This window comes from Oratosquilla oratoria, chromosome 34 (genome assembly GCF_046742065.1).
Source record: "Oratosquilla oratoria isolate Oo_2021 chromosome 34, ASM4674206v1, whole genome shotgun sequence".
Classification (NCBI taxonomy): Eukaryota; Metazoa; Arthropoda; class Malacostraca; order Stomatopoda; family Squillidae; genus Oratosquilla; species Oratosquilla oratoria.
Window position 1 is genome coordinate 17,173,243 of NC_134810.1, and position 18,651 is coordinate 17,191,893.

Consider the following 18,651-nt stretch of genomic DNA (forward strand, 5'->3'; position numbering starts at 1 on the left):
TGCAAAGAAGAATTTAATCAACGATAAACTTTGCATGAATGTTTGTGTAAGTAGTATTGTATACGTAGAATATAATTTGGTAAGTTTTGATTGTTCTGTTGCTAGTTTATAATTTTCATTAAGAAATATTTTCCCGCCACATTGAATCCGTGAAGGTGCTATCGCACACCACCAAAACAAAACCTGAGGAAGATACAAAAGTAGCAGGAAAATAATTGCTATAAATTCAATATGGGTGATATCACAGGTGAATTTCGTGTACGGGTGAATTCGACCTTTCTACCACACTATTCAGGAAAGCCTGTCGTCCTTCTTGGAAGAGTGAAAAGGGTAATTATTGTCATTTAATTTTTTCCAACTGCCCTAGCCCTAACCTTACTATTTTGATCAACTAAACCTATATTACATCATAGACTCAAGTCACTGGTTACATCCATACTGCGAGATCCCCTCATCCCAGACCCTCTGTCTTTCCAGAATTCGCTGCAAAAACCTTAACCAGGGTGATGTACACCCAGGCTTCCCCAGTGGCAGTACTATTTCTTTTTTGGGGGCCTCAGCTCGGGGTGTGGACTCGTATAACCTAATCGAACTTACCTGGTCGAGAAACAGTGAGGAAATGAGAAGTAAATTTCTTGTCGTGATCCCCTCCTCTAGGAATTGTTAGCCAGTTATTGGGTCAATCTAATGTGTCTGTCGTAACGAGTTGTAAAAGTCAAAAGAGGCTAATGAGGGCGTAGTCACTACACTCTGGGAGCACATTGACATTCCTAAAGTTTACCACTCTCTTGGCAAACCAGTTGCCTTTCAAATTTCTAACAAGTGTGAAAGTATCTGACAAATAACTGGGACAAGAGTTAGAAGAATTAGAAATGGCCAAAGTCATGAATAATCACTTCAAATCTGTCTTCACTAGATAGAATGCACATTATAATTATTGGGACGAAGGTGATGAAAGGCGATCTTCCCCCATGAGCGAGATAACAATAACACAAAAAGAAATATTAGAACACCTATCAAACCTTGATGTTGGGAAATCACATGGCCCAGATGGAATTGCAAAATGAATTCTAAAAGAATGCAAAGAAGAACTAACGGACAAAATATGTAACATAATAACTTGCTCACTCAAAGAAGGAAAAATACCAAAAGACTGAAAAAATGCTAACATTGTACCAATATATAAAGTAGGAAACAAGGAAGAACCAACTAACTATAGACCAGTTTCACTAACAAGCACTATAGCCAAAATTTTGAGAAAACCGTCAAGAATAGATTGGTAAAACACCTGTGGTTGGTTACTTTAATAGTTGTTATGTTAAGTTTCATTGACTGCAAATTTGTCCCAGTTCTGCCCAGCAGTTCTTGTGCTTTAGATATTTATATTATTGTTGCATCAAGTATCACTGTGTGACTGTCTACATGATACTGGTATAGAACCAAATTGTGGGGTCTGTGGTGGGTTACTTTAACCCTGAACAGGGAACGTCCAAATTTATGATTTTGCATGGAAGTTGTACCACTTCTGGCATGCCCACTTTTAGAAACAATAAAAATCAAAGGTTTATGGGAAGAATTGCTCCAAGTTATAAAGTAAAGTGGGCGTGCCAGAAGTGGTACAAGTTCCATGCAAAATCATAAATTTGGACGTTCCCTGTTCAGGGTTAATAGTGTTTGCATTAAGTTTCATTGACTGCAAATTTGTCCCAGTTCTGCCCAGCAGTTCTTGTGCTTTAGATACTATTAGTTATTGTTGCATCGAGTATCACTGTCTAAATTGTAGCCCCTCAGCAGATGGCAGTCTTTGTTATCCATAGCATAGACTTCTCTTGGACAAGTTAAATTTCAGAAAGTGCCCTGCAGCATTTTTTCACCATATGTGTCATAATATGAGATTACAAGATTTTCCACCCATAAGTAATCATCAATTACTCCTTATTTTATAAATTGACTTGGGGTGGGGGGGGATTAGAGTATTTTTTTTAAAGTGTATGCATATGCCATAGCATTAGGAAATTAATATTAATATTGTAAATTATAATACATCATAGTAATATACATATTTTTGGCAGAAAAAAAAAAAAAATAAAGCTAAGAGTAAATACTACCAAATGAAACTGTTATCATAGGATTGAGATGCCATATTTTCTGTCCAGTCTTGTTAAAAGCAATACACTACTGAATGAAGCTGTGACCATGGAATCTGGAATAAACTGTCAGTACCTTGCATGGTACATATTTTTAAAATGGCTACAGGTCTGAGATTCATGCATTTCTTAAAGCTATACTACTGAATACCATGCAGTTCGATCAGATACGATACCAAAACCAGCCATCAACATCCCTGATGACCTATAGAAGTATAGGTATCACATTACTAAATGCAGGTTAGGATAGAATAGACAAATTTATCATTAATTTCTTTGATCACCACATCTATCAAAATAATGATCTCAAGCAGCCCCAGTAGTTACGTTTGTAAGTGTTTAGCTTTTAGCAACCTTTTCTGTTAAAGGTGCTGAGATAAGAGGGAGGGTGGAGGGGTGTGGAGTGTATTCAGGGATGGAATGGGTGGGAATGATTTTATGCCTTTTCCTTTTTGGCTACCTCCCTTGTAAGGGGGAAAAAGACTTGGTATATGTATGTATGTTCTGTTATTAATTACTGCCAAGAAAAATATATTACGTGGATGTACAGGAGTCCCTCAAATAACGCGGATTCGAATAACACGGATTCAATCATACGCGGATTTTATTTCAAAACCATCTCAAGTGTAGAGAACCGTTTTAAAATTCGTGCCGAGTCGGGCACGCATACGCACACACGCGGCAACATCGCAAACATTTGTGGTGACTGCTTTCTATCCTACCATATACAGTCGATCCTCATATAAGGTGGTCATTATGTACACTGGGAACTGCTCAAACAAGGGTGTGGGGCGAGGGGATAGCCGTGGGTGGCTGCCTGCTGTTACGTATCAACCTCCGGGTACTGATGGTCGCTTCCACCACCTGCGCTGTGCTATCGTGAAATTTTACCGCCCTAACCTGTTGAAGTGTAATGTTTCTTTCGTTTGGAACACAACCAATAAGTCTGATAATGACTGTGCTTGTCGTGTCTTAATTTCTCTTATGAGGTTCTTGTTGTTACTGGCGGAGGTGGTTTGGGAGATCAAAAACAGACATATACACGCTTACACACGTGTAGACACGCACACGTAGACACGTGTTAGACAACCAGTGTATGTTGTGAATGCGCGTGTGTGTATACACAAATACGAACACAGACACATGCACGTACATGCTTACTTGTACATGTGAACACAGACACATACACGCACGCACGCACACATACATACGCCACATATACATATGCCACACACACACACATGTGTATACGCCACATACACACACACGTGTATACGCCACATACACACACACGTGTATACGCCACATACACACCCATATGTATATACGCCACATACACATGTGCATATACGCCACATACACACACATATACGCACAAACACATACATACGCCACATACATACACCACATACATGCGTGCACACACACAAGCATGTACACATACAAATACATATGGTTCTCGGTATTTAATATGGAAAGTCAGCATACGCGGATTTGGTCATACGCGGTAATTTCAGGAACCTAACCCCCGCGTTATTTGAGGGACTCCTGTATTATAAACTAAAAAATTAATATTTAATTTTCTTATACTGTATATTGCATAGGTGTGCACTTCCATAAATTTACAAAATTTAGTTCGTAAATGAGATTTGGAAAATGTTAGGTAACTTTTGCAGTATTATTAAGTGCATGCATATGCAATATGTCACTACAAAATTAAATATTGATTTGGTAAATTAAAGTACATCAATGTATTATCTATTCTTGGCTGAACTCAATAACAAAAAAACCTCTAAAGATTATAAACTAAAAAATTAATATTTAATTTTCTTATACTATATTGCATAGGTGCGCACTTCCATAAATTTACAAAATTTAGTTCGTAAATGAGATTTGGAAAATGTTAGGTAACTTTTGCAGTATTATTAAGTGCATGCATATGCAATATGTCACTACAAAATTAGATATTGATTTGGTAAATTAAAGTACATCAATGTATTATCTATTCTTGGCTGAACTCAATAACAAAAAAAACTCTAAAGATTATACACTACTGAATGAAGCTGTGGTGTGAGCTTCAAGATTCCATGTTTGTGTCATCTGTCAAGTCTTGTACAGTCATATTATTCCCTGCCTACAATGACCCTGATGACCTATAGGGATGCTAAATGCATACCCCATTGGAGGTTAGGTTAGACTAGACCAATTTATTAGACTTGCAATTGTTTATCTTCCACAACAAAAACAAACATGGTGTCTTGAAGCTCTCCAACATCTGAGTTGTTGCTATTCTATAATTTTTAGCAAATTTTTTTTCTGCCAATAAAAATGTATATCATGTTGATGTATCATACGTCATATATCAAGGCTTTTTCCCCCAAGTCAAAAGGCATAATTCCACTCCCACCCATTTCATCCCCACCCACTTCACTCCCATTCACCACCCCTCCCTCCTTCTTTTCTTGACTCCTGGATGACTGGTTAACCCAGCATCTCTTCCATTGCCCTGGGTCAGAAGCAGTGCAGCAAGACAGCACATCCACAGCCATTTTATTTAATTGGCAACCCACCCCTCAGTGCCCTCATGCAATACCATTGAAGATGAGTGGAAATTCCCTTCAGGCTGTGTCAAAATATCATTCACACACAGCCACTCCCTAACCTTCCCCCCCCCCCTTCATGCATCACAGCATCATCCATACACAGCCATTCTCCACTCAGCCCTATCTGTGTTCTCCCTTCCTCCTCAGGCATCCTTTTTTTGCTAAACTCCCCTTTTACCTCATCCTCTTTTCTTGGCTCCTCCTGGATAACAGGTCATCCCTGCATCTCACCCACTGCCCTGGGTTAGAAGCATTGTAGAAGAGACAGCACATTCACAACAAGGTCACTTCATTTAATTGGTGACCCTTCCTCTCTCTCCTCTCATGCAGAAAAAGAGAAGATGGGAAGAAATCCCTTCAGGCTGTGTCAAAATATTCTCACATACTTCCCCACCCACCTCCTTCCATGCATCACAGCATCATCCATACACAACCATTCTCCACTCATCCCTATCTTCTCTCTTCCCCCTTCCTTCCTCAACAGACATTCCCCTCTTTCTCAATGTCCCTTTTACCCCATCCATCCATCCCATCCTTGGTTGCCCCCTCATGTTCACTCCTTCCACCTCTGCTTTCTATACATCTTTTACAGATCTTTCTTCTCTCATTCTTTCATATAATTCTTTCATTTGGAAATGCAGTAGAAATTTGGTTCTTGAATGTCTCACTAGTCAAACAGATATGTTTAAAAAAAAAAAAAAAAAAAAGAGTTGAGTGAGAATTTTTTGCTCCAGTAGTTAACCAAAATATTGGTTCTTGACCTACCAGAACAGAGAAAAATGGAAAATATAGTTAAGTTCAAAGTTGTGGGAAAATATCAACCTGATAAGCTGTATCCTGATGATTGGTAAACTTGTTTAAGTCCTCAGCCAAATTGGTTCAGGAATGGATTGTGGTCGTGAACTGACATTTCACTATAATAACTATTGTGGTCAGATGTTATGGTAAGTACCATTGTATCTATATACCAAACCTAGTTACTAGGTTTCTGGTTGGAGTCCTCCCAGACTGTCAATATGCTTTGACTTCATAGGAGAAGTATACTGAGAGAGCAGGATCCATGGTCCCATCACTCTATCCCACTCAATCGCCTTTTACAGCACACATGGGAAACATGACAGCAGTATTTTATCCTCACCACAAGAAATACAAAAGAGGTAGATTCATGTAAGATGTAAAGGACTGTTTCAAGAAGTTGAGGAGCCTATTCCAGGTGGTGTGTAGCTGTAGTTGTAGCCATCACCTTTGCTCCATGTGCTTGGACTGTTAGGACTTGAACCCATAACTAAGTGAATGTGAGACCAGCACACCTTCTATTATGTCACCAGTACATAAGATCAAGGGAACAGAATAAAGGAGGGACAACTGTAGTACAAAAGCATAATTTCTAACATAGTGGCTCTGGTCCGGAAGAATGCCCCAAAAGTCCCTAAAGTGTGAGCTGCATGTATGAGGAGATACCCCAGTATGATAGTCAAGAATTTTCCTACTTCATAATACTCATCTTACATTTTCTTGCAGGTTGAACCATCTGGAATGAACTTTATAATGGAATCCAGTGATGGGAAGGATGTTGGAGTTAAACTTGTGGAGCCAGTGCAGGTATGAAAGTTCATTAAATTAATTCTGTTGTCTTACTCATTTGTATTAAGCCTTCCCAAAAGTTTGTTGAGTGTAGTTCAGGAGGGTTTTGATTAAGAGGATTAGGAGAGGAACCGTGTGGGTTTAGGACAGGTAGGGGTTGAGTGGATCAGATTTTTGTGGTAAGGCAGATATATAAGAAAGCTTTAGGAAAAGGTAAGGAGGTTCTTTGGGCCTTTATGGATTTGGAAAAGGCTTATGACATGGTGGACAAGAGGGCACTGTGGGAGGTATTGCAACTATATGGGATAGGAGGAAAGCTGTTAAGAGCAATCAAGAGTTTTTATGAGAGTTGTAGAACCTGTGTTACAATTAAATGGGGAGAGTGAGTGGTTTGAGGCAAAGGTTGGACTTTGCCAGGGATGTGTTATGTTGCCTTGGCTGTTCAATTTATACATGGATGGGGTGGTGCAAGATGTAAACACAAGGGTAATGGGCCAGGGATTGGAGATGGTTTAAAAAGAAATGTAGAAAAATAGGAGATAAGGTAGTTGTTTGGTGATGACACTGCTTGTGGCAGGATCAGAGGATTAAGGATGTTAGTGACAGAGTGTGGAAAGGCATATGAAAGAAGGAAGTTGAAGATAAATGTGGAGAATGTGGCAGCAAATTAGAAGTGAGTATAAAGGGAGAGAGACTGGAGGAAATGGATAGCTATAGATACTTGGGTGCAAATGTGGCAGGAAAGGGAGGAGTGGAAGTGGAGGTAGAATGTAGATTGAGAGAACCAAATAAATGCCTTGGGGGAATTAAAAAGTGTAATGAGAAATAGACATTTGGGAATGGATTCAAAGAGGAGATTGTGTGAAGGAGTGATTATGCCAACAGCACTGTATGGGGCAGAAACATGGAACATAAGATAGGAGGAGATTGAATGTATTTACCTAATTGTATTTTATAAGACGAGAGCTATGCTTGTAGTGACCCACTTTTGTATCTCCACATCTAGTTTGTTCTTAAAATCTCGTATAGTTTTGGCACTTGCTGTTTCCCCATTTTTGTTCCAGATATCAATCACTCTGTGGGAAGCTATTCTTTTTCAAATCTCTTCTGTAACTGTCCTTCTTTAGCTTCTTATCATGTCCTCTTGTTTCTCTTCTGTCCCATTTTAATAAGTCATCTCTATCAAGAACTTCCATCCCTTTCATAATTCTGTAGAGAGTCAGCAAATTGCCTCCTTCTCTTCTCTGTTCCAGTGTTAATAGATGTGATTTATCCAATCTTTGTTCATATGTCAAATTTGAGAGTGTAGGTGCCATTTTTGTCGCTGGTCTTTGATTTTTTTTTTTTTACTAGGTGCCCAAAGTGTTGCAGCATATTCCAATCTAGTTCTTAACAGTGTAATTATTATTTTTCTTTACCATTTCTTTATCCATGTAGTTGAAGGCCACTTTCATTTATCTTAATAAGTTAAAAGTCTCTCCAACTAGTTTGTTGACATGTTTATCAGGTGTCAAGTCACTTGAGATAATTACTCTAAGGTCCCTTTCTGAGTTTACTTTTTTGACTTCCTTGGTGCCAATTTTATATTGACCCGATATTCTATTTCTGCTTTTTCCAAATTCCATTATACTGCATTTCTTAATGTTAAAGTTCACTTCACACTTCTGACTTCATATCCATATTTTGTCTAGGTCTTCTTGTAGTGATCTGCAGTCTTTTGTGCTAACTCTCTTAAGTAGTTTGGCATCATCAGCAAAGAAGTTCATGTAACATTTCACTCCTTCATCCATATCATATATATGGCAAACATTAAAGGAGCCAATACGTCCTGTGGGATATCACCTATCATATCTTCCCAGTTCGAGTTCTTGTCAAGTACCAGTCTCATTTTTATCCCACTCAAGAAATCTTTCATCCATTTCAGTAGCTTACCTTGTATTCCTCCTATTATTTCAATTTTTCTTATTAGCTTTTTATGGGATACTTTGTCAAAAGCCTTCTGCAAGTCCAAGAAGGTGCAATCTGCCCAGCCATCTCTTTCTTGTATTATTTCTATTAATCTTGAATAAAAACATATTAAGTTTGTGGTACATGATCTTCCACTTGTAAAGCCAAATTGTTTATAGTATTTTATTCTCTTCCAAGTGTTTGATCCATTTTATTCCTGATAACCTTTTCCCATATTTTTGCTACTGTGCTTGTAAGGGATACCAGTCTGTAGTTTGTAGGATTTTCTTTGTTTCCTCCTTTATATATTGGTACGATGTTTGCATTTTTCCAATCTTGCGGTACCTTTCCTTCTTTGAGTGAGAAATCTATTATCTTATATAATTTGTCCATTAGTTCATATGTACACTCTTTCAGTATCCAATTTGCAATTCCATCCGGTCCCTGTGATTTCATCTAGGTTTTTTATTTGGTCTCTTATTTCTGTGTTACCTTTATTTCTTTTATTTTGGGGGATCTTTCTCATTGTCCATCTTCCCAAATTTATGAGCTCTCAATTGGGGGGGGGGGAACAGCACTGTATGGGGCAGAAACATGGAACATAAGAGAGGAGGGGATTGAATGTGTTTGAGATGGAATGCCTGAGAAATATTGAAGGGGTTTCTAGGTTGGATAGAGTTAAAAACGAGGAGAGCGAGGGTGAAGAGGAAGTTGGGAGATAGGGTTGAAAGAGTATTGAGATGGTTTGGACACATGGAAGGAATGAGTGAAGAAAGATTAGTAAAAGAGGTGTGGAAGGCAGAATTGGGGTGAGTGAACATGTTGGGGTGACCAAATGTGGGTGGGATGGGGGGGATAAAAAGGACATTGGAAAAGAGTGGAATGAATGTTGAGGAAGGAAGGGAGAAGATGGAAGATAGGGGTGCGTGGGTGATAATGTGATGTATGGAAGGGAGTGGGCAGGGGATGGGGGGGTGAGGTAAGTGTGAATGATATTTTGATACAGCCCAAACGGATTTCTTACCATCTCTATTTCTGCCTGAGGAGATGGAGAGGGGATTGCTGATTAAATGAAACAACCTTGCTGTGGATGCGCTGTGTCTTACTACATTGCTTTTGACCCAGGGCAGTGGATGAGATGCAGAGATGACCAGTCATCCAGGTGGACCCAAGGTTAAGAGGGAAGGATGGGGGTGAATGGGAGTGGAGTATGTGGGGATGGAATGGGTGGGAGTGGATGGATGGGGTAAAAGGAGTGTTGGGAAAGAGGGGGGATGTCTGTTGAGGAAGGAAGGGAGAAGACAAGATAAGGGTGAGTGGAAAATGGTCGTGTATGGATGATGCTGTGATGTATAGAAGGGAGTGGATGGGGGGTGGGGTTAGGGAGTGTGTGTGAATGATATTTTGATACAGCTCAGCTGTGAGCAAGATGCAGGGATGACCCTTCATCCAGGAGCCAAGAAAAGAGTGAATGGGAGTGGAGTGTGTGGAGATGAAATGGGGTGGCGATCTCCCTTGTAAGGAGGATAAGGCCGTTATATATATATATATATATATATATATATATATATATATATATATATATATATGTATGTATGTATGTATGTATGTATGTATGTAGAGATGAAAGAAGCCAGTTATTATTCATAGTTCTTTATTTTGTATTGTTTGCAGCATGTCTATTTTAGTTGTTGGATACCATGCTCAGTATGCTTAATTAAGTGTTCTGGTAGATGTGTGTGTGTGTTTGTGTATATATACACAACACCTATTTGTTTTTCCTTTTATTTTGTTGATGAAAGTCCATCCCTGTCTCCCATTCACTCCTTGGGTCTGAAGCAGTGCAAGAAAGCAGCACTATTACAGAAAGGCCCAACAGTCAAAGCTGGTTTACCCTCACTGCTTCATTACATTTTGACTTTCCCCCTTCATCTTTCTTAAGAATACAGAGCAGACAAGACAAAAACCTTCAAGGCCACATAATTTTTATTGATCCATTCACAACCACTCTCCACTTTCACTTGTCTCTTGACCTCTCCCTTCCCTGCTCAACAGACATTCCCCTTGTACACTAGGTCCCTTTCACCCTATCTATCCCATTAATGATGTTCCACAGAAGTTCATTCATTCCACTCCTGTTTCCAAACCATCCCAATATTCTGTGATCAGTCCAATCTGCCAGCTCTCTGACCATGTCCACTGCCTTACCTCCTTATTTCTCACTGGTAGGTATTTAGTCATAAGTTCAAGCTGTTCTAATGTATTATTAGCTTATTGACTATTGGAAATATCCACAGGACATCCTGGAAGGCCTGATTGAGGTTCATGGGATTGGTCAAGGAGGAAATGTACTTTGCAAAACCTATAACACTTTTCAGCCAGAAGATGCTGAAAATTTTGGTAAGTATGCTGAAAGGTATAAACTCATAATTTCGGAAGAATTCCAATTTAATGTCTCATGATTTTCAGCTAGATATATTGTACTCCTTCATTTCTTTCCTAGCAGTACAAGTATCAAGACTTGTTTCCCCCCCTTACAAGGGGATAGTCAACCAAGACAGAGGCCCACCCTTCACCCATCCCACATTCCTCTAACATCCATTTTTTGGGCCCCCACAGCTCCTTGTGGGAATAAGGCCCTCAACTGGCAAGACACAACACCTCCACAGCATCCACTCATGAAATTACAGAGCAGACAAGAAGAAATTCCTTCATACTATGTCAATTTATCTAAACAGTACTTCCATTTTATCCACAGTGTACCATTTTAATGGAAAAAGTCCATCTTTTTCATCTACATTCTTCTTCAAGTCATAACTCATGCATGTTTCCACTTTGCTGTTATTAATGTTATTCCCCTGAACATCTTCCCATACACCCTCATGATTACACTTAACCTCTTCAATATGAGTCAAATTCTTGTGCGCACCAATGAATGTCTGATGTACAATGATTTGATGATGCATCACAGTATGGAAAAAGTTAACAGATTGATCCCACTCCTCTTTTTTGTTCAACATTCTGACCATAAACTCTGCTTTTTGCTCCTATCTCCAAAGGAAAGTTTGAAAATAAAAAGATGTTAAGGAAGTGAAGAAAAAGTTGGGGAGATGGGAGTCTGGTATATAGGGTAAAAGATGGACAGATTTTTTTGGAAGTGAAGGTGGGTAGAGTAAGTTGTTGAATATAAAGGTAGGTAGGGAGGTTTTGATTGTAGCTGTGGGAGATGCTAGGAAAATGACTTGTGATAGGAGAGGAGAGTGTGAGGCTATAGTGGTAGAGGAAAATACAAAGAGCAGGGAAAGATGAAAATGGGTAAGGTACCTAGGTTAGATGGTTATCATATGTAATATCAGGTGAAGTGTAGAGTAGTCATAGAAAGTGCAAAATTGTTTAGTGTGTGTTAGGGAAGGAAATGTACAGGTTGATTGGAGGAGTGCAAGTATAGTTCCATTTTACAAAGAAAGACTAGTAAAAGAGGTATGGAAGGCATATGTGGAGGGAGTGAACATGAAGGGACGTCCTAGGATGAGGTGGATGGATGGGGTGAAGGGGGCTTTGGGGAAGAGGGGAATGTCTGTTGAGGAAGGACAGGAGCCTTTGGTGTACTATAGACAATTCTAATACCTTGACTTAGGAGTGAAATGGTTGGGAGTGGGTTCATACCTTTGACTTGGCTACCTCCCTTACAAGGGGTAGAATTCTATTGTATATAGATAGAAAATTGCAATAACAGTGGCTGTGTGCTTTGACTGGCTACCTTCCTCATAGAAGCCCTTTGTGTGTGTGTGTATGTCTGGCTGTATACCAAGGGCTTTTTCCCCTTATAAGGGAGGTAGCCAAGTCTATCTATAGATAGGTAGAAAATTCTAATGAGTGGAATTGGGTACAGGTGGGTGCACATCTTGGCTGGGTACCTTGCTTATAAAGGGGAGGGAGACCTTTTTATATATAAAAACTATTCTAATACTGTTCAACTTTACTAATTTTTATTTTATTTTTACAGACATGGCAACATATAACGAAGCTGTCAGTTTAATTCACACCAATCCAACAAGTCCTTGGAAGCTTAGCTGATTGTAATGAGAAAAAAAAAAAAAAAAAAAAAAAAAAAAAAAAAAAAAAATTTTTAAAAGAACTTTGCAAGTTCTCCCAGAATGAATGGAATTTTGATATTTGTTGTTACTAAACTAGTTTCGTTTTCATACCTGGGACCAATGATTGATGCCTGCTTGTGGTACTGCTAGAATAGAGGTGCCAATTTTCAGGGCCCATCAACCCCCTCGCCTCCATCAAGAGGTGCAGCGCCAAGGGGCCGACACTCTCCTCTGGAGTGGGCCCAGGATCTCTCTTTCAGCTTCAACTGTATTTCTTACCTCTTTTACACTTGGAAAGCTGACAACTAGCAACTCCACCTCTTCAACTCTCAGCTGGAGATAGAAATTGTGCCACACCTGTACAGCACAGACCTCAGTCCAAAGTTTCTTCTAAGAGAGGTCTGTGGGAGGACCTGAGTTTTCCATTTGATGAAACTCAAGGCAATAATCATTGTCATCCACATAATTTGCCAGAATGGTTTTTTAAGTTGTAGTGTTTCTTCATTTTTTGTAGATTTTTCAAATTGGTATAGCTCTGTGTCAATACAAAACTTGTCAGATTTTTATGATTTAGATAAAAACAAGTGCCAAGTTGTATTATTTCAACACCATACAGATATTCATGGTCAATTAGCAAAATTGTGGCCAAGGTTGAATTTAAACAAATTGAGTTAGGCAGTACATCTAATCCAACTTGTCACTTCTAAATGTCAGGCCCTGATATGGCAGAGCTGTGTACTTTACTGCATTGCTTTTGACACAAACCCACCAACATTGGGTGGTTGGGGGGGTTGCTGCAACTTCATTCACTGTGATCCCAAGTGTTGTAGAATGTAACTAAATGGGACAAAGTAAGGGGACTAGATCCCCCACTCTTTATCTTGTATGAAAAGTTGAAGCATAAGAGGATCTGGAAGGACTAACCAGCACCCTAGTAATTGGGTAATCAAATGTACATGGATGTGGTAAAGAAAGTGAAGAGTTATTTAAACAAGTGTATAGTGTTTTGGGGAAAAATGTGTGTTGCTGGAGATCTAAATGCTGCAGTAATAGATGAGCTGACATTAGTAGGTACGAGGTGTTAGGTAAGAACTAAAGTAGACATGCAGATGTGTTTAAAAAGGAATTGATAATGGTAGTGTTTAAGAAGAGACAAACATAGGTATACATGGGACAGGGTGGTCGAGGGGCTATTAATATATGTAGTGGATCCCAAAGTGAGGATTAGAAGGTCTGGATGTAAAAGATTTCAGGGGAGGGTCTTATTGTTTGGTAGAAGGAAAATTGAAAGTAGATGAAAAGGGAGGGCAGCAGAGAATTTGTAAAGGAAAAAAAAAAAATATACCAGAAGCTGAAATGTTGGAAGCACTGAAAGAAACAGGAGTAGAAAAAGGGATATGTTTCAATGAGAAAATGCAAGGCGGTACAGATGGAAACATGAGAGGCAGCAAATGGGATGATGCAGTGAATGTGGCAGTGGAAAAGAAAGGTGAGCTTATGACGATTGGTTGCTAAGTAGAAGATCAATCAATCTATTTCCAAGCCTCTTGCAGGAGACCCATTTCTCCCAGGTAACCAGCAGCATTCACTAGAATTTACCACAGGTCACTCATGGAAAAAGTATTTTGTTGTCTAGGAATAGTTGTGTGGTGTTGCATCTAGGGAAGCATACGAGAGGTATAGAAGCAAGAAAGGACAAGTAAAACAAAGTGAGAGATCAGATGTAGTGGTGGTAGGTGTTTGATGGGTAATTTGGAGGGGGGGAAATTTATATGAAAAGTGATGTGCAAATCAAGTAGGGAGGAAATGGTAAAGGTAGCAGATGGACAAAAGTGAAGGTGATACGAGGGACGTGTAGTTTTTTGGGATTTGATGAATATTGAAGATAAAGATGTGGCTATTTTGATTGGTAGAAGGAAATATTAGGGAAATGACTAATGGAAGAGGAAAATTATAGGACTGCAGGAAAAGAAGAGATGCAAAGAACAATGGAAGTGATGAAAACTAGTACAGCACCTGGATGTAACATTGAGTGCATGCTGAAGGGAGAAGCAGTTATAGTGGATTGGCCAATGGTGATGATAATGTTCAACATCACAAACATCCCCCTATCTGGAAGCTAGGATGGTGCCCCTTACAGAGGACTTTGCAGTGTGGAATTTATGAACCCATGCTCTTAGTTCAACTTTGCCAGTGGCAGGGTTCGAACTACCATCCCCTTGACCATTGCAAGTAATGATACCATAACCTGCTTGGCAAGCAAGCTTCCATTGGCTAGTGATATTGTTTAATATGTGCTAAGGGAGGAAAGTGTCCCAGTGTACTGAAATACATATATAGTTCCACTATATAAAGGAAAAGGTGACACATAAATGTAGCTTTAGAGGGATCAGTCTAAGATGTAGAAGGGGAGAGAAAGGCAGCAAGATAGAGGCGAGTTTCAAAGGGGAGAGGCTGGAGGAAGTGGAGTGCTTCAAGTATTTAGGGTCACATGTAGCAGGGAATGGATAAGTCTGAGTGGAGGTAGATTGTAGAGTAGGGAAAGAAAGTAAATGCCTAGGGAATGAAAAATGTCATGAATACACATCAAATGAACATAGAAGACTGATGATTCTGCTCGTAACAGTGTTTGGAGCAGACTTGGAATTTAATAGAGGCAGAAAAGAAGATTAGTTAGGGAACTACTGCGGTTGAAGATAGGGTGAAAGGGGGCTTTGAGCAAGATGGGAACGTCTTGAACGAGGAAGATTGAAGGCAGGGGATAGGGCTGAGGCTGTGTATTAGATGATACTTTGACACAACCTGAAAGGATTTCTCCCATCTCTTTTTTTTCCACAGGGGATGGAGGGTGGGGGTTGCCAGTTAAGTGAAGTGGCCTTGTTATGGATGTAATGTGTCCTGCTGCATTGCATCTGACCTGGGCAGTGGGCAGGAGACAGTTATGACCCTTCATCCACAAGGAGCTAAAATGAGGTAAACAAAGGTGGTGGATGGGAGTGTCTGCCTCCCTTATAAGGGGGAAGAAACCCTTTGTATATAGATAGAAAAGAATTTTTTTTAACATGTTTGAGGTGAAGTGTTTAAGAAGTAGGGTGGGAGTTGTGAGGATCAGTAGAACAAGAAATGAGGAAGTGAGGCAGAGAGCAAGGGTGGAAAGAGCTGGCAGGTAGGGTTCATGAAAGAATACTGGGATGGTTTAGGCATACAGAAATAATGAATAAAAGACTAGAAAAAAAAAGTGTGGAAGGGATAGATAAAATGAACTTGGATGACTGAAAAAGATGGATGGGTGCGAGGACAGTGTTAAGCAAGGAAGGGAAAAGGCAAGATGTGTGTGGGTGGAAAGTGGTTGTGAGTGGAAGATAAATTGACACCCTGAAAATTTTATTGTGAGGAAAATGGAGGAGAAATAAGGAAGGATGAAGTGAAGGCAGTTGTTAAGATGATGAGAGCAGGTAAGGCACCTGGTCTGGATGGATGCCATGCAGAATGTCTAAAAAAAGGAGGTACAGTGATGGTGGACTGGCTGGTGAGGTTATTTAATGTTTGCTGTAGAGAGGGTAGAGTGCTGGAGGAGTGCCTGTATAGTTCCACTTTACAAGGGAAAAGAGGACAAGTGTGAGTGTAGTAGTTTCAAAGGGATTAGCTTGTTAAGTGTAGTTGGGAAGGCATATGGGAGGATCTTGATTGAGAGGATTAGGAGAGGAACAGATGGAGTGATTAGTGAGGCACAGTGGATTTAGGACAGGTTGTGTAGATCAGATTTTTGTGGTAAGACAGATATGTGAGAAAGCTCTAGGAAAAAGTAAGGATGTTTTTTAGTCTTATGGATCTGGAAAAGGCTTGTGACAGGGTAGACAGGAAGGCACTGTGGGAGGTTTTGCAGATATAGGGAATAGAGAGCTAGGAGCTGTCAAGAGTGTTTACGAGAGTAGTAGAGCATGTGTCAGGATTAGAAATGGAGAGAGGGAGTGGTTTGAGGTAAAGGTGGGACTTCGTCAGGGATGCGTTATGTCGCCCTGGCTGTTCAACTTATACATGGATGGGGTGGTGTGAGAAGTAAATGCAAGGGTGGTGGGTCAGTGATTGGAGATGGTTAAAGAAAATGGAGAAAAGTGGGAGGTGAGCCAGCTGTTGTTAGCGGATGGCATTGCACTTGTAGCAAGATCAGAGGAGGGGTTGTGGAAGTTGACGACAGAGTTTGGGAGAGTGTGTGAAAGAAGAAAGCTGAAGATAAATGTGGGTAAAAGTAAGGTGATGAGATGTAGAAGGGGTGAAAGTGGCAGCAGACTGGAAGTGAGCATTAAGGGAGAACGACTGGAGGAAGTGGATAGTTTTAGATACTTGGGTGCAAACGTGGCAGGAAAGGGTGGAGTGGGGGTGGAGGTATAATGTAGATTGAGAGAAGCGAGTAAATGCTTTGGTGGATTAAAAAGTGTAATGAGAAATAGACATTTGGGAATGGATGCTAAGAGGAGATTGTATGAAGGAGTGATTGTGCCAGCAGCACTGTATGGGGCAGAAACATGGAACATAAGAGAGGAAGAGAGAAGGAATTTGTGTTTCAGATGAGGTGTCTGAGAAGCATGATAGGGGTTACTAGGCTGGATAGAGTGAGGAATGAGGAGGTGGGGAGGAGAACAGGGGTGGTAAGGGAGTTGGGAGATAGGGTGGATGAAAGAGTATTGGGATGGTTTGGACACATGGAAAGAATGAGTGAAGAAAGACTAGTAAAAGAGGTATGGAAGGCAGATGTGGAGGGAGTGAACATGAGGGGGCAACCTAGGATGAGATGGATGGATGGGGTGAAAGGGGCTTTGGGGAAGAGGGGAATGTCTGTTGAGGAAGGACAGGGGAGAATGGTTGTAAATGGATGGTGTTGTGATGCATGAGGTGGAATGGGTGGGGGGTGAGGTAGTATGTGTGAAAAAAATTGATGTAGCCCAAAAGGATTTCTCCTCGTCTTCTCCTTTTCTGCATGAGAGGACGGAGAGGGGGGGTTGCCGATTTAATGAAGTGGCTTTGCTGTGGATGTGCTGTCTTGCAACACTGCCTCTGACTCAGGGCAGTGGACAAGATGCAGGGATGACCCATCATCCAGGAGGTGCCAAGATAAGAGGGAAGTGGAGAGTATTAGGGATGGAGTGGGTGGGAATGGTTTTTATGCCTTTTTCTTTTTGGCTACCTCCCTTGTAAGGGGGAAAAAGCCTTTGGTATATGTATGTATGTAATATCTTGATTAGATTGGGGGTAGGGGGAGCCTACATCAGGAAGCATATAGTTGTCACCATAAGACTGTCTTATGTGCTTGAACTTTTGAGGCAGGTAGCAGTCACTGCTGGGAATTGAAGAGAAAGGAGAATTACCACAATGAAGTGGTGGTAGTAAACCGGGATCAGCTATCAGGCCTGTGGAGGTGCTGTGTCTTGGTGCATTACTTCTGACTTGATCAGTGGGCAGGAAACATGGATGACTCTATCCACAAGGAGCTGAGATGGAAGGGACTACATGGTTTGAGATAGGTAAAGGGTGGGTACTAGACTCAGCCACTTTCTTCCAAGGGGGGTGGCAAAATACACATTAACCCTACTCCCATTCATGTCTCTGATCTTAGCTGCAGGTGGATGACAGGTCATCCCTATCCCCTGGTCAGAGGGAAGGCAATAAGATACAGTAACCTAATAAAATATTTAGAATTAAATGATACACATTGTTAAAAGGTTTCTTTATTTGAGGCATAAGTTTATAATTTGTACAGTTACTTCAACATGCATGCCACTGCTCACAAAATGTAGTGGCTAAGCATGAGAGATGATCATCCTCACCCCTTTCACACCCATCACAGATCTTACAATGTAATGGTACAGAATACAGACAATAATCTGTACACTTACATTATCAATAAATCAAGTCAGTAACAAATACTTGAGAGGTTCATCACTGAGCATTAATCTTATTGGGAGAAAGATGCAATAATTCAGTAACTTCTTTATACAAAGGAACATGAACAAAAAACTGAAAGAAATAGTTTAAGATCACTTATGAGCAGGTAATGAAGCGACCTTGCTTATTGGGTCTATGGACATACATTTACAATTACAAGATGTAACGGGGCATTCTGCATGTTCCCTGAAAATAAGAAAACATTGAAGTTATTTGCAGAATTACTGTATTCCATGGACAAGGTACTGACTGAATGAAAATCAAACAGAATAAAGTAAAATATGGTAGGGCAAAGTAACATACCTTTCCTGGCAATATTTAAGGATCATG

At 40.2% G+C, this 18,651-nt stretch overlaps 2 protein-coding genes across 2 annotated transcripts in view; one reads left to right on the forward strand and one right to left on the reverse strand.

Moving 5' to 3' along the window:
- Positions 1-148: 148 nt before the first annotated feature.
- Positions 149-12,965, forward strand: LOC143018076 (replication protein A 14 kDa subunit-like). Its single transcript, XM_076173173.1, has 4 exons — positions 149-330; positions 6,272-6,352; positions 10,579-10,681; positions 12,288-12,965. Exons 1-4 carry the CDS (start codon positions 232-234, stop codon positions 12,356-12,358), a joined length of 354 nt encoding a protein of 117 aa, XP_076029288.1. The 5' UTR covers positions 149-231; the 3' UTR covers positions 12,359-12,965.
- mio (GATOR complex protein mio) overlaps positions 12,369-18,651 on the reverse strand; it is a 61,761-nt gene continuing 55,478 nt past the window's right edge. The window contains exon 18 of the mRNA XM_076173172.1: positions 12,369-18,507. Coding sequence (XP_076029287.1) covers positions 18,414-18,507 — 94 coding nt within the window. The 3' untranslated portion in view covers positions 12,369-18,413. The remainder of the gene's footprint in view (positions 18,508-18,651) is intronic.

What these genes read in the sequence shown, in the direction of transcription:
- LOC143018076 (XM_076173173.1), top strand. Translation starts at nt 232, where the DNA reads ATGGGTGATATCACAGGTGAATTTCGTGTACGGGTGAATTCGACCTTT. An exon ending in TTCTTGGAAGAGTGAAAAGG is followed by an intron (nt 331 to 6,271) that starts GTAATTATTGTC and finishes ATTTTCTTGCAG; the next exon opens with GTTGAACCATCTGGAATGAA. An exon ending in AACTTGTGGAGCCAGTGCAG is followed by an intron (nt 6,353 to 10,578) that starts GTATGAAAGTTC and finishes AAATATCCACAG; the next exon opens with GACATCCTGGAAGGCCTGAT.